The sequence below is a fragment of the Phoca vitulina genome, unplaced genomic scaffold (genome assembly GCF_004348235.1).
Source record: "Phoca vitulina isolate PV1807 unplaced genomic scaffold, GSC_HSeal_1.0 scaffold16, whole genome shotgun sequence".
Lineage (NCBI taxonomy): Eukaryota > Metazoa > Chordata > Mammalia > Carnivora > Phocidae > Phoca > Phoca vitulina.
Genome location: NW_022589719.1, coordinates 12,115,441 through 12,142,356, shown reverse-complemented (window position 1 = coordinate 12,142,356; position 26,916 = coordinate 12,115,441). Strand labels below are relative to the sequence as shown.

The 26,916-nt window shown below is 34.5% G+C and overlaps 1 protein-coding gene and 1 pseudogene across 1 annotated transcript in view; one reads left to right on the top strand and one right to left on the bottom strand.

Moving 5' to 3' along the window:
- Window positions 1-26,916, top strand: part of CCDC73 (coiled-coil domain containing 73) — a 117,029-nt gene that overhangs the window by 47,133 nt on the left and 42,980 nt on the right. Inside the window, exons 6-8 of the mRNA XM_032413939.1 lie at window positions 3,019-3,057; window positions 13,573-13,708; window positions 13,944-14,023. Of these exons, the coding sequence (XP_032269830.1) occupies window positions 3,019-3,057; window positions 13,573-13,708; window positions 13,944-14,023 (255 nt within the window). The remainder of the gene's footprint in view (window positions 1-3,018; window positions 3,058-13,572; window positions 13,709-13,943; window positions 14,024-26,916) is intronic.
- On the bottom strand, window positions 680-1,529 carry LOC116638197 (annotated as a pseudogene).

The window sequence follows — 26,916 nt, the reverse complement described above, 5'->3', positions numbered from 1 at the left end:
GAGGAATTCTTAATCTCAGGAAACAAACTGAGGGTTGCTGGAGTGGTGGGGGGTGGGAGGGATGGGGTGGCTGGGTGATAGACATTGGGGAGGGTATGTGCTATGGTGAGCACTGTGAATTGTGTAAGACTGTTGAATCACAGACCTGTACCTCTGAAACATAATACATTATATGTTAAAAAACAGAAGAAGATAGTAGGAAGGGAAAAATGAAGGGGGGGAAATCAGAGGGGGAGATGAACCATGAGAGACTATGGACTCTGAGAAACAAACTGAGGGTTCTAGAGGGGAGGGGGGTGGGGGGATGGGTTAGCCTGGTGATGGGTATTAAAGAGGGCATGTATTGAATGGAGCACTGGGTGTTACACGCAAACAATGAATCATGGAACACTACATCAAAAGCTAATGATGTAATGTATGGTGATTAACATAACATAATAAAATAAAAAAAAGAATGATAAAAAAATGAATTTGGAATAGAAAGGGGGAGAGATTCTTTTCCCAGTGTATTCTACTCAAGGTATTTCCCTCCAAAATAAGTTGAGAACCATGGTATATAGAGAAGAGACTTCAAAAAACAGGGCAAATAAGCACAAGAGGAGGGGGGAAAAAGACTGCAGCTTGCTCCCAGGGACTAGAGAAAATTCAAAAAGGAAGGTTGGAATCCATCAGTGTTTCATTAGTCATCTTCTCCTTCATCTTCTTTTTCTTCCCCCTCATCATCATCTTCATCTTCTTCACCTTCATCCTCATCTCCTTCATCAATATCTTCCAATCCTTCATCATCATTGTCTTCTTCTCCTTCCCCTTCTTCATCATCCATATCAGGAACCAAGTAGTACTGTAATGGATTTGGCCAAATACCATCTTCGATGACCTCTCCTAACTCATCTGCACCTTCATCAGAATGGTCAGTAAACCAGATGCACAAGCTCTCTGGTTTCTCAGGCTGTCTCTTCCTGCTGGCTTTATCCTGTGTTTGACTTGAACGTCTCGTCAAATCCTTTCCAGATTTCCATTTGATTTCAGTAGACTTTGAAGATGGATCACCACTCTCATGCAGATGAAATTCTTTGGAGAGAACTTTATTTTCAAAGTAAGGGTTTTCATCAAAATAAAAATCTATTCTGTAACCTGATTTAGTATCTTCAAATTATGTCACTTCAACTCTTGTCAAATAATGCAGTGCCTCTTCATCTTCCTTCCAAACAGTACAGATACTTGTGGATCATTGACAAATGTTGTTACCCCCAAATTTGGGATTTTGGCAATCAATTCCAATCTCTTTGAAAAAATGGTTGGTGGAGTTTGTTATATTTCTGTTCTACTTTCAAAATCTCCTCACTGGCTTGTTCATTAAGTCTGTCTATTTCATCTTGTACTTCATCAATATGTTCAATTGCTTCTTGCTGTTCTGTTTCTCCCTTCAGCAAGTGATGAGAGATCGATGTCACCTCTGGCTTGGGGGCAGGAGGCAGTCTCAGTTTCTTTGTTTGAGGCAGGATCAAAGACTGGTGTTTGGGGGTCATGCTGTGCAGAAAGCCCGTGAAACAAGGGCAGACACATGTCTGCAAGAAGCTCCAGTTACTCTTTCTTGTTGTTCTACAAACACTCCAAATGTTGTCCTACCTTAGGGCCTTTGCAGTTGCTGAAATTGTCTTCCTCAGTCCTATCAAGTCTTGACTCAAGAGATGCCATCTCAGAAAGGATTTTTTTGGGCATCTTATGTAATCTCCTTCCTTGATTTATTTTTCTTTAGTGCTTATCAATATTTAATAGATCATATATTTAAACTTATTTATATTGGTTATTTTCTACAATCCCCAGAGTTTAATCTGGACAGGATTTTTTTTGGTTCAGTATTGTACCCCCATTGTGTATATTAATGCTTTACTTATAGTATGCATTCAATATTTGTTGAAGAAATAAATCACCTGTGACCTATTCCACAAAATGAAATAAAATTATCAGCTTATTCAAGGCAGAAGGCTAGACTGATTTCAGAATAGGAAATGTAAAGTAATTATTTTTGCTTAAAATTTAACAAATATAAACAGTTTAAGAAAATGAGCATTCATCCACAGCTGGTTGGAGTTTAACTTGGTCAGCCATTCTAGAGGACTATGTAAGAATTGTTAAAAGTCTATGAAAAGGAACAAATACTAGGAATTCTGCTTCTTGGAATTTATTCTGCTAAAATGAGTAACTATAGTTCTTGGTATAAGCATGTTTATTTCACAGTAGTGTCATAAAACTGCAAACTGGGTAAACCTACAAAAATGAGAGTGATTTGGTAAACTATGGTATTAAGTTAAACAATGGAATACTATGTAACCATTAAAAAGTTGCATTGTAGATTACTTTGTCATAAAAAGGTGCTTGTCATATATTAAGTAAAAATGGGTCACAAAATAGTACATATATTATTATTCCCTCCCCACTGGATCTCTTTTAAAGTATAAATGCATAGAAAAATAACTGGAAGTATCAAAGTATTAATGATTGTTATTTCTGGGTTGTGAGATGGTTTGTTTAAAACTTTTTACCCTATGCTTTTTCATTTTATCAAATTTTCTTCAATGAAGAGCTGATACTAAGTAGCAAACTTTCCTGGACTGCTCTTGCTATTCTGCTTGCTTTATTTTCCTTCGTAGTAGTTGTCACTCTCTAACCTTTGTACTTTTTACCTATATTTTATTGTCTGTCTACCAGTACCCCCACTAGACAAAAAGCTTCTAAAGGTCAGGGATTTGTTTAGTTCAGTGCTGTATCCCAGAGTCCTAAGGAAAGTGACTGGTATATAGTAGGTGCTCCATAAATATGTGTTGAATAATTAGTGAATATATTGTTTCTGTTATACAGAAGAAAGTTATGGTAAATAACATCTTGAAAAAAATGTCCCAAGGAAAAAATAGTGCATAGGAAATAAACACCACATTTTATAGCATACAATTTTAATATCAGGAGGATAACAGATAAGTGCAGAATTATAATGAATTTTCTCTTTGTTTTTTCAAGGTTTCTAAATATTCTTTACAGAAGAAAGTAAGTGAAATGGTAAGGAGATTACAAAATATACACCCACTCCCCAGATTAGCACATAATGTTGTAGTATCTTTTTTTTATTTATTTATTTATATCTTTTTAAAAGATTTTGTTTATTTATTTGAGAGAGAGAATGAGATAGAGAGAGCATGAGAGGGGGGGAGGGTCAGAGGGAGAAGCAGACTCCCTGCTGAGCAGGGAGCCCGATGTGGGACTCGATCCCGGGACTCCAGGATCATGACCTGAGCCGAAGGCAGTCGCTTAACCAACTGAGCCACCCAGGCGCCCCCAATGTTGTAGTATCTTTGTCAATATAAATGTGGCATTTATATTAAAATAAGTTGAAACTGGGTATTAATATTCCCTTTAAAGGACTGAATTACAGTTTCAAGTATAGCTTAAATGAATTTACTTCACAAATTTATTTCTGGATTACATAGTGTTTACATATTACAAAATAAATTTAACCCAGTTCCCATTATTGGTAGAGGGCTTATTTTAATATCAAAGAACAAGGAAATAAGAACAACAAAACCTATTATTTTATTATCTTTTCTAGGTATTTATGCAAACATGTAGTTATTAATGATTGCCTGAAAATTTAAAATAATACGAAGTTGCATTTGAATATGACACTTGGGATATGGTACTCATTCTTTATCATTCAACAAGTGTTTGTTGTGCCTTCCTCTTCTATAGTATATTAAAAACTAATATTTACATTTTTATAGCATAATATGGAATATTTACTTTGATCTTCTCTCTTCCTATCCCTATTTGATTCAGAAGGATTTTTTTCTGTATTTTTGTTTGAGCAGAATTCTCCCATATCCACTTAAATCTTCTGAGGGCTTTTTGGGTGGACTTATGCTATTTCAGTCTTCCTTCTTTGGAGCAGACTGTAAGACAAGTAAAAGTAATTTTTGAGTGAAGTTTATATATTGTATGTATGAGAAGTAAGAAATGAGAGATCACTTCTTATTAAATACAGAAAAATAAAGTAACTGTTTTGCTTCGTGAAATTGTTTTTGATGTGTTAGAAAATAAAAGAGGCTTAGAAAGATTGCTAAGCTTGATTAAATAAAAGATGTGAAAATTCTGTCGCTGTTCAACTGGAAAGAATAAAGATAATATTGTCAGACTCTTTTAAACTATGATTTTAATTAAGCTGAAAAACTAGATTCTGGTTTAGCTTTAAGTACCATGACATTTGTACTGAAAGTCATCTTCAACGCTACAGTGGTTTTACACAAAATATAGTGAAATTGAATAATGTGCCCTCTGACCTGGGAGATAAGGCTACAAGTTAAAGATCAAAGGCAACATAAAATGTGTTTTATTTTATTCCACTTTAAAATTTCATCAAACAGATACTTACAGTCTTAGAAAAAATGAAAACAAGTTTTTAGTCACGTCTGAGTATTTTGTTAATGTGAATGACAACCTCTTAAAAACCTTCTAAAATGATATTTTATAGTGACAATGTTTTTTCTGACAATTCAAAGCATTAAATTTGGCATTAAAATAATTGTATATATTGATACGTACAATTGATATTTTATACCCATTCTGACAGAATATTAAATGTATTTTAGATAATTGATTTAAGTTTTAAAAATAATCTTTTTTCTAAACATTCTTACATTATTTCTATGTATTTCAAATGACCTTTATTCAAAGTACTATATTCAGTAATTAAGTTAATCTTATTTTATTAAAATCATTTTTCTTTTATGTAACTTAATTCTATGGGCAAGACAGGAGACAAAATGGTCACTGTGTCAAGGCAGGATTTTGGGAAGCAACTGATTAAGTTAAGTGTCCAAAAAGAAATAATTTTTAAAACAGTATTAAGAAAATTGTAAAGAAGTTCATGATCTCCTCTAGGTGAGCCCTTAATTACTAGTAAAGTTCTGTGTTTTGGGAATTCAATAAGCTGATTTTTGTGTAGAGGTGGTAATATGTCTCTAGATAAATTAACACAATTATGAATTGAAGGATTCACCTAGCTCTAAAAGTACCCTAACCTTCTATTGAACAAATGATTACATTCATCATTACCAATAGAAAGAATGCAAAAAAAAATAATAAAAATAAACTATAGAAGGGGCGCCTGGGGGGCTCAGTAGTTAAGCATCTGCCTTCGGCTCAGGTTATGATCTCAGGGTCCTGGGATCGAGCCCCGCATCGGGCTCCCTGCTCAGCGGGGAGTCTCCTTCTCCCTCTGCCTGCACTCCCCCTACTTGTGCTTGCGAGCTCTCTCTCTGACAAATAAATAAATAAAATCTTTATTAAAAAAAACTATAGAACATCAAATTAACTATTATTGTGATTTGGTGATTGATGAAAATCTTTCTTGTTGTGTTCTCATCATTACTGTATCAGGTGACTATGTTTTTAATGAGTAGCTGATAAGACTTAATAAATGAAGTAAAAACATATCCAACCATTTCTTAGTTATGTTTTGTTTTTTTGTATATCACTTTCCTCTAAAGCAAAGACTTACAGAAAGATTTATTTTTCTTTATTAAATTAAAGTTTGAATACTGAAGGTTTCATATGATTTAAAATTACCACATTTTTTCCTTTCATAGTAGAACGTTTTTAGAATGAACACTTGTCTGGAAATAATCTTCATAATTATAAATATAATTTGTATCTGTACACACAAACTGTTAGTGTAACTTTAAGTTAGTTTTTTAAGTATTATATACCTTATCTTTGTGACTAAGAAAGGTAAAAATATCTTAAGAAAGATGCCATAGGTTTTTTAAAAAGTGAGTTTTATAACCCCATTGATTTATTTTGGGGTCATAGTGAAAAAATTGAAAGGTAAGTTGCAAAATAGATTTGAAGAATGTATGAAGTTTCTTGAGTTTTATCTTTTTCTCTAAAATTTACTTTAATGAATTAATTATTTTAAGGGAAATTAATTTTATTCCCAAAGGTTTTCAAATTGGTCTCCATAAGGAAATAAGAAGGAAGTGAGCAGCTATACCTTTTATTAGTAAATGTAATTATAAAAAGTTGTGTGTAAATACTATTTTTAAATTATTCCTATTTTAAATGTCTCGGAGTTTTAATGTAATCTTTGAGACCACACGCATGCGCACACACATATACCTGTACACTTCCCTCTTAATTATGCAGATACTGTCTTCTCTTCCTCTACTCTTGTTTTTCATGGATTAAGTTTGTTAAAATTTAAGTTTGTATTTGGAAAGCAATGAATCCTAACATTTTCTGTGGATAAAGTTTTTGCATTTAGTAATAAAATTGTGTAAAAGAAGAAAATAGCTTGAACCAATTCACAGAGGTAAAAAGAACAAAAACAGTATGTCCTTAACTATTTCTTAGTCATCTTAATAAAGTTATCTTTACTATGATATAGTATGTAATATTAAAGTTTTAATAACAACGCTATCAAGTTATTTATATTATTCTTTAAAATGTTCTTGGCTTTCTCAGGCAAGTGATACCAATCTGTTTTTGTTGTTGCTTCCCAAAGAATTTAAGCTATTCGCTGACATGCGATTAGCAGCAAACTTGACAGCTGGCCTCTTCATCTCATTATCAAAACTGAATCAGAGCAGCCAAGTGGGTTCATATATGAACAGCCCCATATGGGCCTGTATGGGCTAATGAGCTATGTGTGCCCATGTAATTTGCAAGTCTTTATAATATCATGGCCATTGAATTGGTTAATGTATTTGAAAATCAGAATTATGATATGCAAACAAATAAAACTTCATTTTAATTGAATTGACTTTGGCTTTAAGCAAAGGATGTTGGAATAATAGAGTATATCACAAATTATTCTAATGTGTATAGAGCTCTATGTATGTAGAGAAAACCAATTATTTTTATTTTTATTTTTATTTTTTTTAAAGATTTTATTTATTTATTTGAGAGAGAGAGAATGAGAGACAGAGAGCATGAGAGGGAGGAGGGTCAGAGGGAGAAGCAGACTCCCTGCCGAGCAGGGAGCCTGATGCGGGACTCGATCCCGGGACTCCAGGATCATGACCTGAGCCGAAGGCAGTCGCCCAACCAACTGAGCCACCCAGGCGCCCTGTAGAGAAAACCAATTAAATCACTTTAATCTTTACTGCAGTTTTAGTTATCAGGATTATTAATCTTTACAGGCATTAACAGCCTATTTACCATTTTTTAAATGGGAGGTTAAAGAAGCCTATATTAATATGTAGTGGACAATATTCTCATAACACTACATAAAAATTGATCAAAGCTGAAAAATTGAAAAATTCCTTGACCACAATGCTATGAAACTAGAAGTCAACCACAAGAAAAAATCTGGAGACCACAAATATATGGAGGTTAAATACCATGGTACTAAACAATGAATGGGTCAACCAGGAAATAAAAAAAGAAATAAAAAAGTACATGGGAACAAATGAAAATGAAAACACAACAGCCCAAAAGCTTTGGGTGCAGCAAAAGCAGTTCTAATAGGGAAGTGTTTAGCAATATAGGACTACTAAGAAAAATCGTAAACAACCTAACCTTACACCTAAAGGAACTAGAAAAAGAACAATGACAAAACCTAAAACCAGCAGAATGAAGGAAAAAATAAAGATTAGAGCAGAAATAAATGATCTAGAAACTAAAAAACATGGTAGAACAGATGAACGAAACCAGGAGCTGGTTCTGTTGATACACCTCTAGCTAGACTTATCAGGAAAAAAAGAGAAAAGACTCAAATAAAATCACAAATGACAGAGGAGAAATAGCAACCAATACCACAGAAATACAAACAATTAGAATATTATGAAAAACTATATGCCAACAAATTGTACAACCTAGAAGTGGATAAATTCCTAGAAACATATAACCTACCAAAACTAAAGCAGGAAGAAATAGAAATTTGAACAGAGTGATCACCAGCAAAGAAATTGAATAAGTAATAAAAAAACTCCCAACAAACTAAAGTCCAGCACCAACTGGCTTCACAGGCGAATTCTACCAAACTTTTAAAGAAGAGTTAATAGCTATTCTTCTCACACTATTCCAAAAAATAGAAAAGGAAGGAGAACTTCCAAATTCATTCTGTGAGGCCAGCATTATCCTGATACCAAAACTGGATAAAGACACCACTAAAAAAGAGAACGACTGGCCAGTATCCCTGATGAACATAGATGCAAAATATCCTCGGTAAGTTACTAGCAAACCAAAGTCAACAATACATTAAAAAAATCATTCACCACGATCAAGTGGGATTTATTCCAGGGATACAAGGGTGGTTCAATATTTGCAAATCAATCAACATGATACATCACATCAATAAGAAAGAATAAGGACCATATGATCATTTCAATAGATGCAGAAAAAGCATTTTACAAAGTACAATATCCATTCATGATAAAAAACGCTCTTAACAAAGTAGGTTTAAAGGAAACATACCTCAACATAATAAAAGTCTTATATGAAAAACCCACAGCTAACATCATCCTCAATGGGGAAAAATTGAGAGCTTTTCCCCTGAGGTCAGGAACTAGACAAGGATGTCCATTCTCACCACTTTTATTCAACATAGTACTGGAAGTACTAGCCACAGCAATTAGACAACAAAACGAAATAAAAGGCATCCAAAACGGTAAGGAAGAAGTAAAACTTTCACTATTTGCAGATGACATGATACTCTATAATGAAAACCTGAAAGACTCAGCCAAGAACTACTAGAACTGATAAACTAATTCAGAAAAATCACAGGATACAAAATCAATGTACAGGAATCTGTTGAATTTCTACGCACCAATAATGAAATAGCAGAAAGAGAAATTAAGAAAGCAATCCCATTTACAATTGCACAAAAAGTAATAAGATGCCTAGGAACAAACCTAACCAAAAAGGTGAAGACCTATACTCTGAAAACTATAGAACACAGAATGGAATTGAAGATGACACAAAGAAATAGAAAGACATGTCCTGTTCATGGATTGGAAGAACAAATATTGTTAAAATATCTGTGCTACCCAAAGCAATCTACACATTTAATACAATCCCTATCAAAATACCAACAGCATTTTTCACAGAGCTAGAACCAACAATTCTAAAATCTGTATGGAACCACAAAAGACCATGAATAGCCAAAGCAATTTTGAAAAAGAAAAGCAAATTGCTGGAGGCATCACAATTCTGAACTTCAAGTTATATTACAAAGCTGTAGTAATGAAAGCAGTGTGGTACTGGCATAAAAATAGACACACAGATCAGTGGAACAGAATAGAAAACCCAGAAATAAACCCATGGCTATGTCAATCTTCAACAAAGCAGGAAAGAATATCCAACTGTTGGCAGTCTCTTCAACAAATGGTCTTGGGAAAACCGGACCACTTTCTTACACCATATACAAAGATAAACTTAAAATGGATTAAAGACCTAAATGTGAGACCTGAAACCATAAAAATCCTAGAAGAGACTACAGGCAGTAATGTCTCTGACATCAGCTGTAGCAATATTTTTCTAGATACGTCCTCCAAGGCAAGGGAAATAAAAGCAAAAATAAACTATTGAGACTACATCAAAATAAAAAACTTCCACACAGCAAAGGAAACAATCAACAAAACTAAAAGACAACCTATGGAATAAGAGAAGATATTTGCAAATGACATATCTAATAAAGGGTTAGTTTCTAAAATATATGAAGAGCTTATAAAACTCAACACCCCCAAAACAAATAATCCAATTAAAAAATGGGCAGAAGACACGAAAGACATTTCTCCAAAGAAGTCATACAGGTGGCCAACAGACACATGAAAAAATGCTCAACATCACTCATCATCAGGAAACGCCAGTCAAAACCACAATGAGATAGCGCCTCACACCTGTTAGAATGGCTAAAATCAAAAACACAAGAAACAACAAGGGTTGGGGAGGATGTGGAAAAAAGAGAACACTCATGCACTGTTGATGAGGATGCAAACTGGTACAGCCACTGTGGAAAACAGTATAGAGTTTCCTCAAAAATTAAAAAGAACTGTATGATCCAGCAATCACACTATTGGGTATTTACCCAAAAAATACAAAAACATTAATTCAAAGGGATACATGCACCCCTGTGTTTATAGCAGCATTATTTACAGTAGTCAAGCTATGGAAGCAGCCCGTGTCCATTGATAGATGAATGGATAAAGAAGATGTGAGATATAAAAATATTCCACATAATATGGAATATTATTCAACTATAAAAAAGAATGAAATCTTGCCATTTGCAATGACCTGGATGGAGCTAGAAGGTATAATGCTAAGCAAAATAAGTCAGTCAGAGAAAGACAAATACTGTGTCATCTCACTCATATGTGGTATTTAAGAAAACAAATGAGTAAAGTTAAAAAAGAGAAAAACCAAAAAAAAGATTTTTTTTTTTTTTTTTTTTTTGGGTTTTTTTTTTTTAATTTTTTTATTGTTATGTTAATCCCCATACATTACATCATTAGTTTTAGATATAGTGTTCCATGATTCATTGTTTGTGCATAACACCCAGTGCTCCATGCAGAACGTGCCCTCCTCAATACCCATCACCAGGCTAACCCATCCCCCCAACCCCCTCCCCTCTAGAACCCTCAGTTTGTTTTTCAGAGTCCATCGTCTCTCATGGTTCTTCTCCCCCTCCGATTTCCCCCCCTTCATTCTTCCCCTCCTGCTACATTCTTCTTCTTTTTTTCAAGAAATAGACTTTTAAATATAGAGAACTGATGGTTACCAGAGGGAAGGTGGGTGGGGGGATGAGTGAAATAGATGATGAGGATTAAGGAGTGTACTTGTCATGATGAGCATCAGATGATGTGTGGAATTGTTGAATCACTATATTGTATACCTTAAACTAATATTAGACTGTATGTTAGCTAACTGAAATTAAAATAAAAACTTAAAAAAAATTCCTTGGATTGGGATGCCTGCGTGGCTCAGTCGTTAAGTGTCTGCCTTCGGCTCAGGTCATGATCCCAGGGTCCTGCTCAGCGGGGGACCTGCTTCTCCCTCTCCCACTCCCCCTGCTTGTGTTTCCTCTGTCTGTGTCTCTCTCTGTCTAATAAATAAAATCTTTTAAAAAAATTCCTTGGATTGAAGTAATGCCTTTAGACTAATTTTAGTGAAATTGTGTTAGGTTTTTACACATCTGCTGAAAGCAAGTATAATTCTCTAGATTAAAGAATTAAGTAGTATTGTAGAGGAATGGAATATGGTTCATCATTTTTCATTGTTTAGTTATTGAAAATAGTGACTACCCAGGTAGGCATAAGATCTTCAGGGTAAGTACACTTGTCAGCTTGTTTGTGTTTATAACTTACATGATTAATTCAAATGACTAAGTAGTGAATTTGAAAAACCCATAGAAGTATATGGGAAACTTTCAATTCATCCATCGTGATCATTACTAACGGTATTATCACTTTGCTTAAAATCATTAAAATCTCTCTTTGAAAAAGTTAAGACTATTGGGGCGCCTGCGTGGCTCAGTCATTAAGCATCTGCCTTCGGCTTAGGTCATGATCCCAGGGTCCTGGGATCGCGTGTTGGGCTCCTTGCCCAGTGGGAAGCCTGCTTCTCCCTCTTCTACTCTCCCTGCTTGTGTTCCTCTCTCGCTGTCTCTCTCTGTCAAATAAATAAATAAAATCTTTTAAAAAAAGAAAAAGGAAAAGTTAAGACTATCATCAAATTTGCCAAGAGAATATAGTTAGGTACAATTTAAGTTGTAATGTGTATTCTTTATTAATATTAGGGCTATTCTTACTCTAAATAAAATTAGTTAAAACTACTGAAGGTACTTTTATCACTTAAGGAATAATAATAACAAAACATATTGTGCTTATTCTGTGGCAGGTATCTGTTCTTTGTGTTTTTATATGTATTAATTCATTTTATCCTCAGAGTAACCCTATAAGGGAGATACTTTTAGAATCTTTGTTTTAAAGATAGGGTGGATAATTTTCCCAAGGTCACACCGCAACTAAATTACAAAGGGAGTATGTGAACACAGGCAGATTCGTTTTTGACTACTTTGCAATACTGCCTGTACTTTGGTTTTAAGCAGTAGGAACTGGCTCTGTTTAATTTATGCAAAAGGAAATTTAGTGGAGGCACTCAGAATCAATTTGCGTGAAGAATGGGTTTGAGAATGAACAGAGACCAGGGTAATTCCAGAGTTTGTGAAGCAGGTTGAAGGAACCCAGGACAGAAGTCTCATCAGTCTGGATAGGATCACTATTGAACTTATTTCGTTTCATAGTCATTTTGCTCAAGTTTCAAATTCCAAAAAGGTAGAAGTCAGTTGGTTTACTTTGAGTAATATGCCCTTCACTTGACTAGGGGAGAATAGAGCCTGTGAATTTCAATTCTACTAGATTGTAATGAGGAAGAAATACTAAAAGTAAATACTTGAAATTGTGATAATACTGGATAAGGGAAACAGATACAGGCCAGGTAAATCTAACAAATTTACACTGTTGCAACTCCACAGAAAAACAATTCATTCAGAAAACAATTACTGAGTACCAGCCGATAGACTCACACTGTTCTTTATCACTGCTCATCATGGGTGCTGAAGCATGTGGCAAAAATGAATGAAAGTTGTGAAACCAGTCAGTGATTCTACCAATGCCAAGTCAAGGTCAAAACCTTTAAAAAAAAAGTTATTGATTTTATTAACATAAGATTTCTTTGTAAAATTGAAAATCACATTTCTAAGTATGACAAAACAAGTTGTTTTAGCCAAAAGCAGTGAAAGCTCATATTAAAATATACATTGGGTCCAATTTTTACCAATTATGTTTCTCAGCCTAAGTAGACTTCCTACTATACTGTATTGCCTCCCTGTCTCTGATAGATATTATCCTCATAATTCAATTTTTAATGCAATGAGAAGGGGCTATACTCATTAAAATCAGAAAAATTACTTGAGTTTCAATACTGCACTCATAATTGCACCCCCAAATTTAGAGAAAAGAATTCCTTTCCTAAATTATCAAGAGTATTGCTTTAATAGTCTCGTGATTTTGCTTAGTGCTGGCTTGGACTAATTAACGTTTCTATAAATGAAACTAGTTGATTTTTTTTTAAAGATTTTATTTATTTATTTGCCAGAGAGAGAGAGAGAGCATGAGAGTACAAGCAGGGGGAGCGGCAGGCAGAGGGAGAAGCAGGCTCCCCACTGAGCAAAGAGCCCGATGCGATGAGGACTCTATCCTGACCTGAGCTGAAGGCAGATGCTTAACTGACTGAGCCACCCAGGAGCCTCTGAAACTAGTTGGTTTTTGAAAAAGAAATTCTAAATAAGGGCAGTATAAATTTAAATGACTATTTTGTTACAAGACAAAAAAGGCTTTAATTTTACATAGGTTTAGAAGTATCTCAACATTTCCTCCCTATGGTGTACTCAGCACTTTTTCATGGCCTATTTTGTAACAAGTTATTAAAAACAATTTTTATGTATGTTTAAATATATGTGTGCATATATGTTGTATATGTGTGTTTTATATATTTATAACATTTTAAATAACTTCAAAATAGGAACAAAAAGTCCAGTTACATCTTCTGGCTAAAGAAGATCATCAGAAGCAACTGAATGAAATTGAGAAATATTATGGCACGATAACAGGTCAATTTGGATTGGTAAAAGAGAATCATGAAAAGTTAGAACAAAATGGTAGGTACTATCTTATTTAAACTTATATATTTAATAGGGAGTGATTAAATGAGCTTATTTATAATAAATAAATTGAACTTATCTGCTACTGGTAATATTAAATGGCATTTTAATATTTAAATTCAATAAACGTTACATACATTGCATTGAGGCTATTTTCCCTGTCCATTTTAGTGATACTTTCCTTAAATTGATGTTGAATATAATATTTTTCTAAATGTTTTTCACGTTGCAGTACAGGAAGCAATACAGCTAAACAAAAGACTTTCAGCTTTAAATAAAAAACAAGAATCTGAAATATGCAGTTTAAAGAAGGTATGATTGATACAGTTTTATAGTATTAGGTAAAATTACAGTCTAATTAGTTTTATGAAATAGTATTGGAAAAAGTTGGGTAGATATTTTTTGGTATAAAGAAAAATACGTTTTAAATACAGATTCACAAACTGTGAGTTATGATTCCAGTAGATGTAATGAATGAATTTGTTCTAACCCATTCAAAATATTCTGTCACCAGTGGCATGCCTTTTTATGGTGACATGAATAGCCGATATTTACTGTATGTCAATCTCAGCACCATTTATTCATTCATTCATTTTTTTTTAAGATTTTATTTATTTGACAGAGAGAGACACAGCGAGAGAGGGAACACAAGCAGGGGGAGTGGGAGAGGGAGAAGCAGGCTTCCCGTCGAACAGGGAGCACGATGCGGGACTCAATCCCAGGACCCTGGGATCATGACGTGATCCGAAGGCAGACGCTTAACGACTGAGCCACCCAGGCGCCCCTATTCATTGATTCTTCATTCATTCAATACTTGAATGACTGTATGTGTCAGGTACTATGTGGCACTAAGGATACAGGTCTGAAGAAAATAAAACATTTTCCTGCTTTTTTGAAGTTTATAGTCCAATGGAGGAGTTAGACAGAAAATACATAATCACACAGACCAAATAATTTAAAACTGTTGTAAATGATATGAAGAAAAACGTTGTGATGACATTATAATAGGTGAATTTATTACATTGGAGGTAAAGGGATAGGGAGGGAAGAGAATAATGTTTCAGGCAATAGAGATGTCCCCATACTGGACCCCCAAAACAGCCAGAAGATAAGTTACTGGAACCCAGAAAGGAAGCATCACGTAGAGTAGGTAATACTCTGGCAAGGAGAACAGCATGTGCAAAAGGTAGGAAAGAATTTTAGTAATCACTTCTCGGACTTTTGGCTAAGATTAAGTATAGGCGGGAGTTTGGTATATGTGAGGGACTGGAGAAAGTCTGGTATGGCTGGAGCATCATGAGTGAAGGACTACATTGGACATTGAGATCTAGATTGGCAGAAGGCCATAAACATTTTATTCCTCATGTCACAGTCATTGGCTCAGAAGTAGAAAAATGGCCTTAGTGGTTATAAACCAGGAAGAATATAACCCCCACCGTGGTTGTCAGTCATTTACAAAAATTACACCCCAAACCTCAACAAGTCATTTTGGCAATACATATTTCGGATTCAATAAATAAATGAATATGGATGATAGTGTTCATATATAACTTTTGAGGAAAATTTAAATTTGGGATCAATGTTTTCATCTTGGTTTTAAATGAAGCCTGCTTTTAAAAGGGAAGAAAAAACACTCCAAGCATTTACAGCTATATGTATACGTTGAATTTCACTGGTTTTGTTTTATTTAAATTAATAAACTTTATTTTTTAGAGCATTTTTAGCTTTGCAGCAAAATTGGATGGCAAGTATCGAGCGTTCCCATGTACTAGCTAACCCACACATGTGCGGTCTCTCCCACTGCCAACATCCTGCACCACCTTGACACATGAGTGTCCTCCAAATTCCATTGTTTACATTACGGTTCACTCTTGGTTTTGTACTTTATCTGAGTTTGGGCAAATGTTTGGTGACATGTGTCCAGCATTATAGTATCATACAAAATATTTTACTGCTCTGAAAATCCTCTGTGCTCTGCCTTTTCATCTGTCCCTTCCCCCCAACCCTTGGAAACTACTTCTCTTTCTACTATTTCCACAGTTTTGGAACATTTTCCAAAAGGTTACAGAGTTGGAATCATATAGAATGTAGCCTTTTCAGATGGGCTTTTTCAGTAATATGCATTAAGTTTTGTCTAATGTCTTTTCATGGCTTGGTAGCTTTTTTCTTTTTTTTTTAAGTACTGAATAATATTCCATTGCCTGGATGTACCACAAACTATCCATTCTACTGAAGGACATTTTGGTTGCTTGCAAGTTTTGGCAGTTATGAATAAAGCTACTATAAATATCTATGTACAAGTTTTTGTGTGCACATAAGTTTTCAACTTTTTTGGATAAATATCAAGGAGCGTGATTGTTTCGATTGTATGGTAAGAGTATGTTTCATTTTGTAGAAACTGCCAAACTGCTTTCCAAAGTGGCTGTATCATTTTGCATGCCCACCAGCCATGAATGAGAGTTCTTGTTGCTCGATAGCCTCACCAGCATTTGGGGTTGTCAGTGTTTTGGATTTTGCACATTCGTAATAGGTGTGTATGGTATCTCTTGTTGTGATTTGTAATTCCCTAATGACATATGAAGTTGAACACCCTTTCATATGTTTACTTGCGATCTGTGTATCTTCTTTGGTGAGGTGTCTGTTCAGATCTCTTATCCATTTTTTAATTGGGTTATTTGTTTTCTTATTGTTGACTTTTAAGAGTTCTATGTATAATTTGGATAACAGTATCTTTATCAGATAGAGCTTTTAAAAATATTTTCTCCCAGTCTGTGATTTGACTTCTCATTCTCTTGATATTGTCTTTTGCAGAGCAGAAGTTTTTAATTTTAATGAAGTACAAATTATCAAATTTTTGTGTGTGTGGATTATAACTTTGGCATTGTACCTAAAAGGTCATTGCCTTACACAGGGTCAGCTAGATTTTCTCCTGTGTTATCTTCTGGAGTTTTATAGTTTTGTATTTTACATTTAGGTCTGTGATCCATTTGAGTTAATTTTTATGAAGAGTCTAAGGTCTCGGTCTAGATCCCCACCCCCACTTTTTTTTGCATGTAAATGTCCAGTTGTCCCATCACCATTTGTTGAAAAGATTAGTTTTGTTCCTCTGTCAAATATCAGTTGACTGTATTTATGTGGGTCTGTTTCTCGGCTCTCATTTCTGTTCCATTGATCTAATTGTCCATTCTTTCACCAATACCACACTGACTTGATTACTGTAGTTTTATAATAAGTGCTAAAGTTGGGTAGTATCAGTCCTCCAACTTTGTTCTTCTCCTTCAATATTAAGTTAGGTATTCTGGGCTTTTTCCCTCTCCATAGAATTAGTTTGCTAATATCCACAAAATAACTTGCTGAGATTTTGATTGGGATTGTAATGAATCTATAGATCAAGTTGGGAAGAACTGACATCTTGAAAATATTGGGTCTTCCTATTCATGAATACAGAATATCTCTCCATTTGTTTAGTTCTTTGATATCTTTCATTAGAGTTTTATAGTTCTTCTCATGTAGATCTTATATATAGTTTGTTAGATTTTTTACCTAAGCATTTAATTTTTGCTTAAAAATTATAGCAAAAATTAAAAGTATGAGATCATAGAAAATATCTGCCCCCATTTTCTATCACTTGTAATTTCCTAAGTGATAAAAGCACTAAGAATACCTCTTGTTCTAATATCTGGTCTTTCACCCTGACCCTGACACTGGGCTCCTAGAACCCTTATAAATTCCTAAGTGATAAGAGCACTAGGAGCATCTTTTGTTTTAATAATGTGACTCTGGGTGGGGTCCTGGATGGCTCCTGGATGGGGGTTGGTCACCAGAAAGAGCAAGTCATGATTAGAAGCTTAACATTTTTAGCCCTGCTTCTCCCCTACCTCCCTCTACTCCACAGGAAAAGGGCCTGGAAATGGAGTTAATAATTGATCATGCCTACATGAGGAAGTCTCCATAAAATCCCAATAGTATCATTTCAGAGGGAGGGTTGATACACTCCAGCTCCACCAGGACAGAATCCCCTGTGCTCAGGACCCTCCCAGATAATTGCCCTTTGTATATCTTCATCAGGCTGTTCATCTGTATCCTTTACTGTATCTGTTAAAAAACTAATAAACTTGTGTTTCGCAGAGTTCTGTGAGCTGTTCTGGCAAATTAATGGAACCTAAGAGGGGGATCATAGGAACCTCTATTTATAGCCGATCAGTCAGAAACATCTGGACTTGTGATTGGCATCTGAAGTGGGATGGGAGCAGTCTTATGGGACTGAGCCCTTAACCTTTGGGATTTGGTCCTGCCTTCAAGTAGATAGTGTCAGAAGTGAGTTAAATTGTGGGGACATTCAACTGGTGTTGCAGAGAATTGCTTGGTGGGGGGAAAACCTCCACATATTTGGTGACCAGAAGTGTCAGAAGTGTTCTGTGTAAAGGAGACACACAGGGAAAAAAACACAGGAGGAAGAACTGGATTTTTCCTTATACAAGAGGGAAGAACTGTAGGTTTTTCTAGTACAGAAAGTGATTGACTTTTGTATATTAATAGTATATTCTACAACCTTGTTATAATCACTTATTAGTTCCGGGAGGTCTTTGTTGATTTTTTTAGATTTTCTACATAGTCAATCATGTCATCTGTGAACAAAGCCAGTTTTATTTCTTCCTTCCCAAACCTGTATATCTTTTTGTTTTGTTTTGTTTTATTTCCTATTCTTGTCTTGTTACATTAGCTGGGGCTTCCAGTATGGTATTGAAAATTTGGTGAGAGGGGACATCCTTGGCTTGTTCCTGATTTTAGAGGGAAATTGTGAAGTTTCTCACCATTAAGTTTGATGTTAGCTGTATGTTTTCTTGCTAGATGCTCTTTATCAAGTTGAGGAAGTTTCTCTCTATTCCTAGTTTGCTAAGAATTTTTATCATAAATAGGTGTTGGATTTTGTCAAATGCTTTTTCTGCATCTTTTGATATAATTGTGTGATTTTTTTTTTTTTTGCCTGTTGATGTAATGGATTACATTAATTTTTGAATGTTGAACCAGCCTTGCATAAGTGGGATTAATCCCACTTGGCCATGGTGTATAATTTTTATACATTGTTAGATTCAATTTGCTGTTATTTTGTTGAGGATTTTTGTATCTACACTCATGAAAAATACTGGTCTGTAGTTTTCTTGTAATGTCTGTCTTGTTTTGCTATTAGGATAATGTTGGCCTTATAGAATGAATTCAAAGTATTCCCTCTGCATCCGTCTTCTGAAAGAGATTATACAGAATTGGTATCATTTCTTCTTTTAATGTTTCATAGAATTCACCAGTAAACCCATTTGGGCATGGTGCTTTCTGTTAGATTATTAGTTATTGATTCAATTTCTTTAATGGATATAGGCCTATTTAGATTGTCTATTTCTTCTAGTGTGTATTTTGGCATATTATGTCAAGGAATTGGTCCATTTCATCTAGGCTATCAAACTTGTGGGCATAGAGTTGTTCATAGCATTTTTAAAATTTTCCATTTAATGTCCATAGGATCTAAGGTTATATCCACTTTTTCATTTCTGGTATTAGTAATTTGTGTCCCTTCTTTTTTTTTTTTTTCCTTAGCCTGGCTAGAGGCTTATCAATTTTATTGATTGTTTCAGAGAATCAGGTTTTTGGTTTCCTTGATTTTCTCTGTTGATTTATTGTTTTCATTTTCATTGATTTATGCTCTAATTTTTATTATTTCTTTTCTTCTGCTTACTTTGAATTTACTTTGGTCTTCTTTTTCTAGTTTCCTAAGTTTGAAGTTTAGATATTTGATTTAAAAATTTTTTCTTTTTAATTTTTTAATTGAAGTGTAGTTGACACAAAATGTTACATTAGTTTCGGGTATACAACATAGTGATTCGGTAAGTCTGTGCATTATGCTAGGGTCACTGTGACTCTAACTACTGTCTGTCACCATACAATGCTACTACGCTACTACTGCCTATATTCCCTATGCTGTATCTTTTATCCCTGTGACTTACTTGTTCCGTAACTGGAAGCCTGTATCTCCTACTCCCCTTCATCTATTTTGCCCATATCCCCACCCCCTGCCCCTCTGGTGACCATTAGTTCTCTGTATTTATGGGTCTGTTTCTTCTTTCTGTTTGTTTTGTGTTTTAGATTCCACATATAAGTGAAATCTTATGTATTTGTCTTTCTCTGACTTATTTCTCTTAGCACAATCCTCTAGGTCCATTGTGTTTTTGCACATGGCAAGATCTTATCCTTTTTTTTATGGCTGACTGATATTCCATTGTGTATATATACCACATCTTTCTTATCCATTCACCTATCATTGGATACTTGGGTTGCTTCTATATTTTGGCCTTTTTTCTTTTCTGACACTTACATTCAATGCTATACATTCCCCTGTAAGCATTGTTTTCACTGCATCCTACAGATTTTGAAAAGTTGTATTTTTGGGGCACCTGGGTGGCTCAGATGGTTGGACGTCTGCCTTCGGCTCAGGTCATGATCCCAGGGTCCTGAGATTGAGCCCCACATTGGGCTCCTGGCTTAGTGGGGAGCCTGCTTCTCCCTCTGCCTCTCTCCCTGCTCATTTTTTTTCTCTCTCTCTCAAATGAATAAATAAATTCTTTAAAACCTTTCCATAGTATTTTTTTAAAAGAAAAGTTATATTTTCATTTAGCTCAAAGTATTTTAAAATTTCTCCTGAGATTTCTTCTTTGACCCATGTGTTATTTAGAAGTGTGCTGTTTAATCTCTGAGTATTTTGGTTTCTTCAAGCTACTTTTTATTGATTTCTAGTTTAATTTTATTGTGGTCTGAGGACAGAAATTCTGTCACTTTTTATTCTTTTAAATTTGTTAAGGTGTGTTTTCTGGTCCAGAATGTGGTCTATCTTGGTGAATGTTCCATGTGAGCTTGAGAAGAATTTGTAATCTGTTTTTGGATGAAGTAGTCTATACACCACTTGATTGATGGTGCTAAGTTCAACTTTGACCCTTCTGATTTTCTGCCTGCTGGATCTGTCGATTTCTGATGGACGTATATTAAAGTCTCCAAATATAATAGTAGATTCTCTATTTCTTTTTGCAGTTGTTAGTTTCTGCCTCCTGTATTTTGGTCCTCTCTACGCATATACACATTAAGACATTGTTATGTCTTCTTAGAGTATTCACTCCTTTATCATTATGTATTCCCCCCTTTTGCCCTTAATAACTTTCCTTGCTCTGAAATCTACTCTGGTTGAAATTAATATATCGATTCCTACTTTATTTTGATTAGTGTTAGCATGGTATATCCTTCTCCATCCCTTTACTCTCAATCAATATGTGTTTTTATATTTAAAGTGGGTTTTTTGTAGACAACATATAATTGGGTCTTGTTTTTGGATCCACTCTGATAATCCATCTTTTAATTGTTGTATTTTAGACTCCTGACATTTGAGGTGATTATTGATAAAATTGGGATTAATATGTACCAAATTTTTTTGCTGTTTTCTATTTGTTGCCCTTGTTTGTTCCTCTTTTTTGTCTTCCACTCTTTTTCTGCTATTTGTGGTTTTAATTGAGCATTGTATGATTCCATTTTCTCTCCTTTCTTAGCATTTCAATCATACTTTTTAAAAAACTTTTTTAGTGCTAGCCCTAGAGTTCACAGTGTATCTGCAATAAACCAAGTTTGCTTTCAAATAACATACCACTTCATGGGTAGTGCATGTACCTTATAACAATGAACCAGTCCTGATTCTTCTCTCCTGTCACTTGTATCATTGCTGTCATTCATTTTACTAATACCTAAGCATACATAATCAAATACATTGTTGCTATTTTTATTTTAAACAAATGGTTATTTTATCAATTTAGAATAAGAAATAAAATATTTCTATCACTTATTCTTTCTCTGATGCTCTTCCTTTTATTAGGTACTTCAGAGTTTCTGACCTATATCACTTTCCTTTTCTCAGAAAAACTTTTTTTAACATTTCTTGCAAGCCACACCTACTGGCAACAAATTTGCTCAATTTTTGTCTTCAAAAGTCTTTATTTCTCCTTCACTCTTTAAAAAACATTTTATTTATTTGTCAGAGAGAGAGAGAGCATGCAAGCGCACAAGCAGGGGGAGTGGCAGGCAGAGGGAGAAGCAGGCTCCCCACTGAGCAAGGAGCCTGATGCAGGACTCAATCCCAGGACCCCGGGATCATGACCTGAGCCAAAGGCAGACGCTTAACCAACTGAGCCACCCAGGCATCTCTCTCCTTCACTTTTGAAGGATAATTTCAGAAGGTACAGAATTCTAGGTTAGTAGTTTTTTTCTCTCAACACTTTAAATATTTCATGTCACTCTCGTTGCTTGTATGGTTTTTGAGAAGTCAGATGTAATCCTTTGCTCTTCTGTAGGTAAGGTGTTCTTTTCCTTCTGGCTTCTTTCAGTATTTTTTTTTTTTTTTACTACTGATTTTCTGAATTTTGAATATGATATGCCTAGGTATAAATTTTTTGGTCACTCATCCTTCTTGGTGTTCTCTGAGCTTCCTGGATCTGTGGTTTGGTGCCTGACATTGTTTTAGGGAAATTCTGTCACTACTGCTTCAAATATTGCTTCTCTTCCTTGTTCTCTTTCTTTTCTTTCTGGTATTTCCATTACGCATATGTTACATTTTGTGTAGCTGTCCCACAGTTGGTGGATGTTCTGTTCTGCTTTCCTTAGTTTTTTTTCTCTTTGTTTTCAGTTTTTGAATTTTTGCCATCATATCAAGTTCATTGATATTCCTCAATCTTGTCCATACTACTCTTGGGCCCCTCAGAGGCATTCTTCATTTCCATTGCAGTGTTTGTGATCTAAAGCATTTCTTTTTGATTCTTAGAATTTCCATCTCTCTACTTACATTATCTATTTGTTCTCCTATTTTTTGTCTACTTTTTCCATTAAAATATTTAGCATATTAGTTTTTTTAAATTCCAGATTTGATAATTCTGATATTTCTGCCATGTCTGACACGGGTTCTGATGCTTGTTCAGTTTCTTCAAATTGTGTTTCTTGCCTTTTAGTATGCCTTGTAATTTTTTGTTGAAAGATGGACATGATATACATGTGAAAGGATCTGCAGTAAATAGCCTTTAGTAATGTAATGGTAAGGTTCAGGGTGGGGGGTTGCGAAGTGTCCTATGATTAGATCTCAGTCTCTTGGTGAGCCTGTATCACTGGACTGTGAACTTCACAGTACTTCTCAGTTTTTTCCCTCTCTTGGGTGGTACAGTATGGTTGAAGGGGGCTAGATTTGGGTATTACCCTTTCCCCAGGTAGTTTAGGCTCAGGTCCAATAATTTCTCCTGAGGTCAGGCCTTGTTAAGAAGAACAGAATGCCCTGGTATATTTCAAAATGGTTCCTTTTCTTCTCATCCTCCTGGAAGTAGGAGGGATTTTTTTTCTGATACTGTGAGAGGACTTGGAAGTGAAATTCACAAAAGTGTGTGTGGGGGGTCCCCCCCATGACTATGTCCCCCCCCCTTTTTTTTAAACTGTCAAGAGTTTTCTACACTGAGCCTCTGGTAATTAGTCAATCACAGTTCAGGCTTTCCTGGCACTATTTCCTGCAGAGGTTTCTGTTTGTGGGTTTCTGCTCTGGTAATTTATAATTCTCTATATTCACCAGTCTCTCTCTCCAATTATTGAGGTAGCTATTTGCCTTATGACCTCATTTCCCTGACAGATCTAAGGGGAGTTGTTGATTTTCAGTTTGTTCAGCTTTTACTTGTTGTCAGGACAAAGTGCTGTCAGGACAAAGTTTAAGCTCCTTACTTGCTAGACTGGAAATAAGTCCCCCTGTTTTTATATTTAACTATAATTTTACTGAAATTAAAATTTTATTGAAAATCTAGAGTAACAGATTTAAGTTTTGAACAGGAGTGTTTTGTGCTGTGAGATAAATAACATATACTTTTATGCATAACTCAAGAAATCAGGAAATTTTACTACTTTCTGTTTTAGCATCATTTCGAGGAAAGGGGGATTACTTAGGATAAAGATTTAAGTGGCTTCTAAATGCTAAGCCAGAGTCCAAAGGCCATTAATATTTGTAACACTATTCTATTTAATTCTTTTGTCTTATAACTGCCAATAAGTTGGTTTTATTTTCTGAAGGATCAGAAAGGAAGAGCATAGGAATAGCTCAGTATAAAACAGAAGGGGGTAATAAGCATATGTTCCTATCCCTTAAAAGTCTTAAGTCTGTCTAGCAAACTAGACAGTTTTTATGTAGAAAGCATTTATTTTCAGTCACATCCTAGAATACTAAAGATGGCTTTTTTTTAATATTAAAAGAAAAGCTGTAATTTAAAATTTTGCCTGTAGTCTCAAATCAGAGGATTGTTAAAAGGACCATTCATTTTTATCAATGTAAACTTCAAATGCAAATATAAATAACTAAATACTGAGACTGTATAGTTGTGAATAAGCACATTTTCAGTGATGTCTCTTTGATTTGTTTATTTTTTAATATTTTTATCCATGACTTAACTGATGAATCATATTAATTTAGTGGTTATATTAAAATTTTCGTATGCTTTTATTCAGTTAGTTTTTGCATGATTTTTTTTAAAGATTTTTATTTATTTATTTGACAGAGAGAGACACAGCGAGAGAGGGAACACAAGCAGGGGGAGTGGGAGAGGGAGAAGCAGGCCCCCTGCGGAGCAGGGAGCCCGATGCGGGGCTCGATCCCAGGACTCTGGGATCATGACCTGAGCCGAAGGCAGACGCTTAACGACTGAGCCACCCAGCTGCCCCTAGTTTTTGCATTATTATAAAAAGATTATACCTCTTAAGTTTCTGTACTAAGTTATGTGGTTTTTTTCATTAAATAAGGACAAATGTTTCATCATAATACTATATTTCTAATGTATCGTTTAAGACTGACCTGTAGATGGAGATGAGGCTCATGTAAATCCATGGACAGACAACATTAGTAGATTAGGGTAAAAAGAATGTGTCTTTCTTTGCACAAGTGGAATAGTGTTGCTCAGGAACACACTTACCCCTTTTTCCTCAGGTCTTGGAGCCCTGCCAGGGCTAACTAAATGTACTGATATGTCATGCAGTGGTGGCCTGTCTCTCTAGAGAGCATTACAGTCAGTGACTATGCTACCAAACAGTTCTTGGAAGAGTGTATGAAAGGGTAAAGCGAGAGAATTTTATTACTTTGAGATTTCCAAGTCCAAGTGGCTAAAAGAGTGAAAATTTTAAAATATATTTTAACAGCCATTTTTAATATTTCAGACATTCTAGGTATAAGTTTTTTGTATTTGGTATGTAGCCTTAATTTTCAACTTTAAGAAAGCTTTATCATTTTTTATTGTCGTTTTTAGAAGCTAATCAAGTCTAGTAACATTGGTTATACCACTCATTTAAAACTTTTAATCATTAATTTTCCCAAAGATAATTTTTATTTTTCTCTTATTCTGTTTTATGATTTTGTTCAGAACAGTTAAGCTATTGGTTTGTGATAAGGTGGATTTTTTTTTTTTTTGAGCAAAGTTAAACAGACCAAACTTAGCTGTTAGATTAAACTGGATATTACAGTTCTGAATGCTGGGTTCACCATTATGGCAATCATGAAGAATTCCTGATACTATCTGTGAGCAGCATTCATAACCTCTGCTATTTGTCTGAGTAAACGTCACAGCACTCAAGGAGATAGTGATATTTAACAGACTACCCTGTACCAGAAAAGGAGGGGTAAAGGAAAAAAGAGCACAATATTTATGACTCTAGGAACTATAAGTTGTAATTTAATGAGATCAAAGCATGTGCTGTTTACTTGCTGCACTAACAGCTTTGAATAAAGTGGTTAGAAAACAGACAATGTACTAAAAGTTCAGGATATTTAAAAGCTATAAGGGCTATAAAATCAAAAGCATATTTTCAGTGGAAAATCATTTCGTGGAGGTCTCTGATTTTATTATGCTCTTAAGATTAATTAATATATAAGAGAAAAAGAAAGACATAAGAAATGATTAGTTTTTACTTTTGTCAGCCATATACTGAGTTTTCACTCTTACCCTCCCCTTTCCCACTTCCTTGTTGTTTCATTACAATTTTTGTAATAGGAATTGATGCATTTTAGAGTATCTCCTAGAAAACTTAGCTGATTACAACAGCTTCATATTTTCAGTTGTTGGAAAGTGTAGAAGGCTGTAGAAGTTTGTTGCACTTTGTTACCTTGACAGAAAAAATAACTTTTAGAAAAATGAATCCTCTTTTATTAATTCAGAGAATTATAAGCCATTTGATATAAATATGTTTTAGCAATATATGCTTCAATTTAATTGTACTTTTATCAGAACATTGCATTTTAGGATTGAACTTAGAATAGTTCACAAGTATAAAACTAGTATAAAAGGCATCTAATAATTTCTAACTAGTTTGAATGTTTATTTCTTACAGGTGTATCTTGCTTTAGGAAAACCCAATATAAAAAAATTAAAAGTTCAAAGTTACAAGTTTTAAAACTACCATTTTAGTACACAAAAAAACAGCTTGAAAGCAAGTTTTTGGAAACACCATTGTGTAAAGAAAGATGTACATTATTTTAAGCCCAGTATTCTTGGTGGCTTTTTAAAAAAGTAGAATCAATTGAGCACAAAAGATTTGTTTTTAATACTCAGATGATATTTGACTAAATACTGAATAACAATATAAAAATTAGCTAAACATCCCATAAATCTGAGTTGAGATTAAAACTTTGAGGTCCTCTAACAGATATTTTTCTTTTGAATTAATCTCCTAAATTTTTAAGAAGTTAAATTAATTGCTGAAATTACTAGGTTTTGTTTTTTTTTTTTAAATATCCTTCAGTATCCATAGTGAATTTGACTACCATCCATGTTTTCAAATGTTTATTCAGGGTGGAAATAATAAGGTCAGTACGTCCTTTTGTTCAATAAATTAAAGTCAAAGACCCTCTAGTTCTAGAGTAATGTTTTATTATACTATCTTATTTCTGTAATTGTTGTTTTCTAGCATATTCTTGGATCTGTACTTATAATGAAGAATTAACCTATTTTAAATTCACAAATTTTGGGCTGTCGATTACAATAGTCAGGGTTATTTTCTAGCCAAAAAATATGCTGTTCTTTTAAAGTTAACATAATGCTAGTGACTCACTGTCTACTAAGCTTTATTTTTCTATTATTGTACTGGTCTGTTCACATTTAAACCAGGAG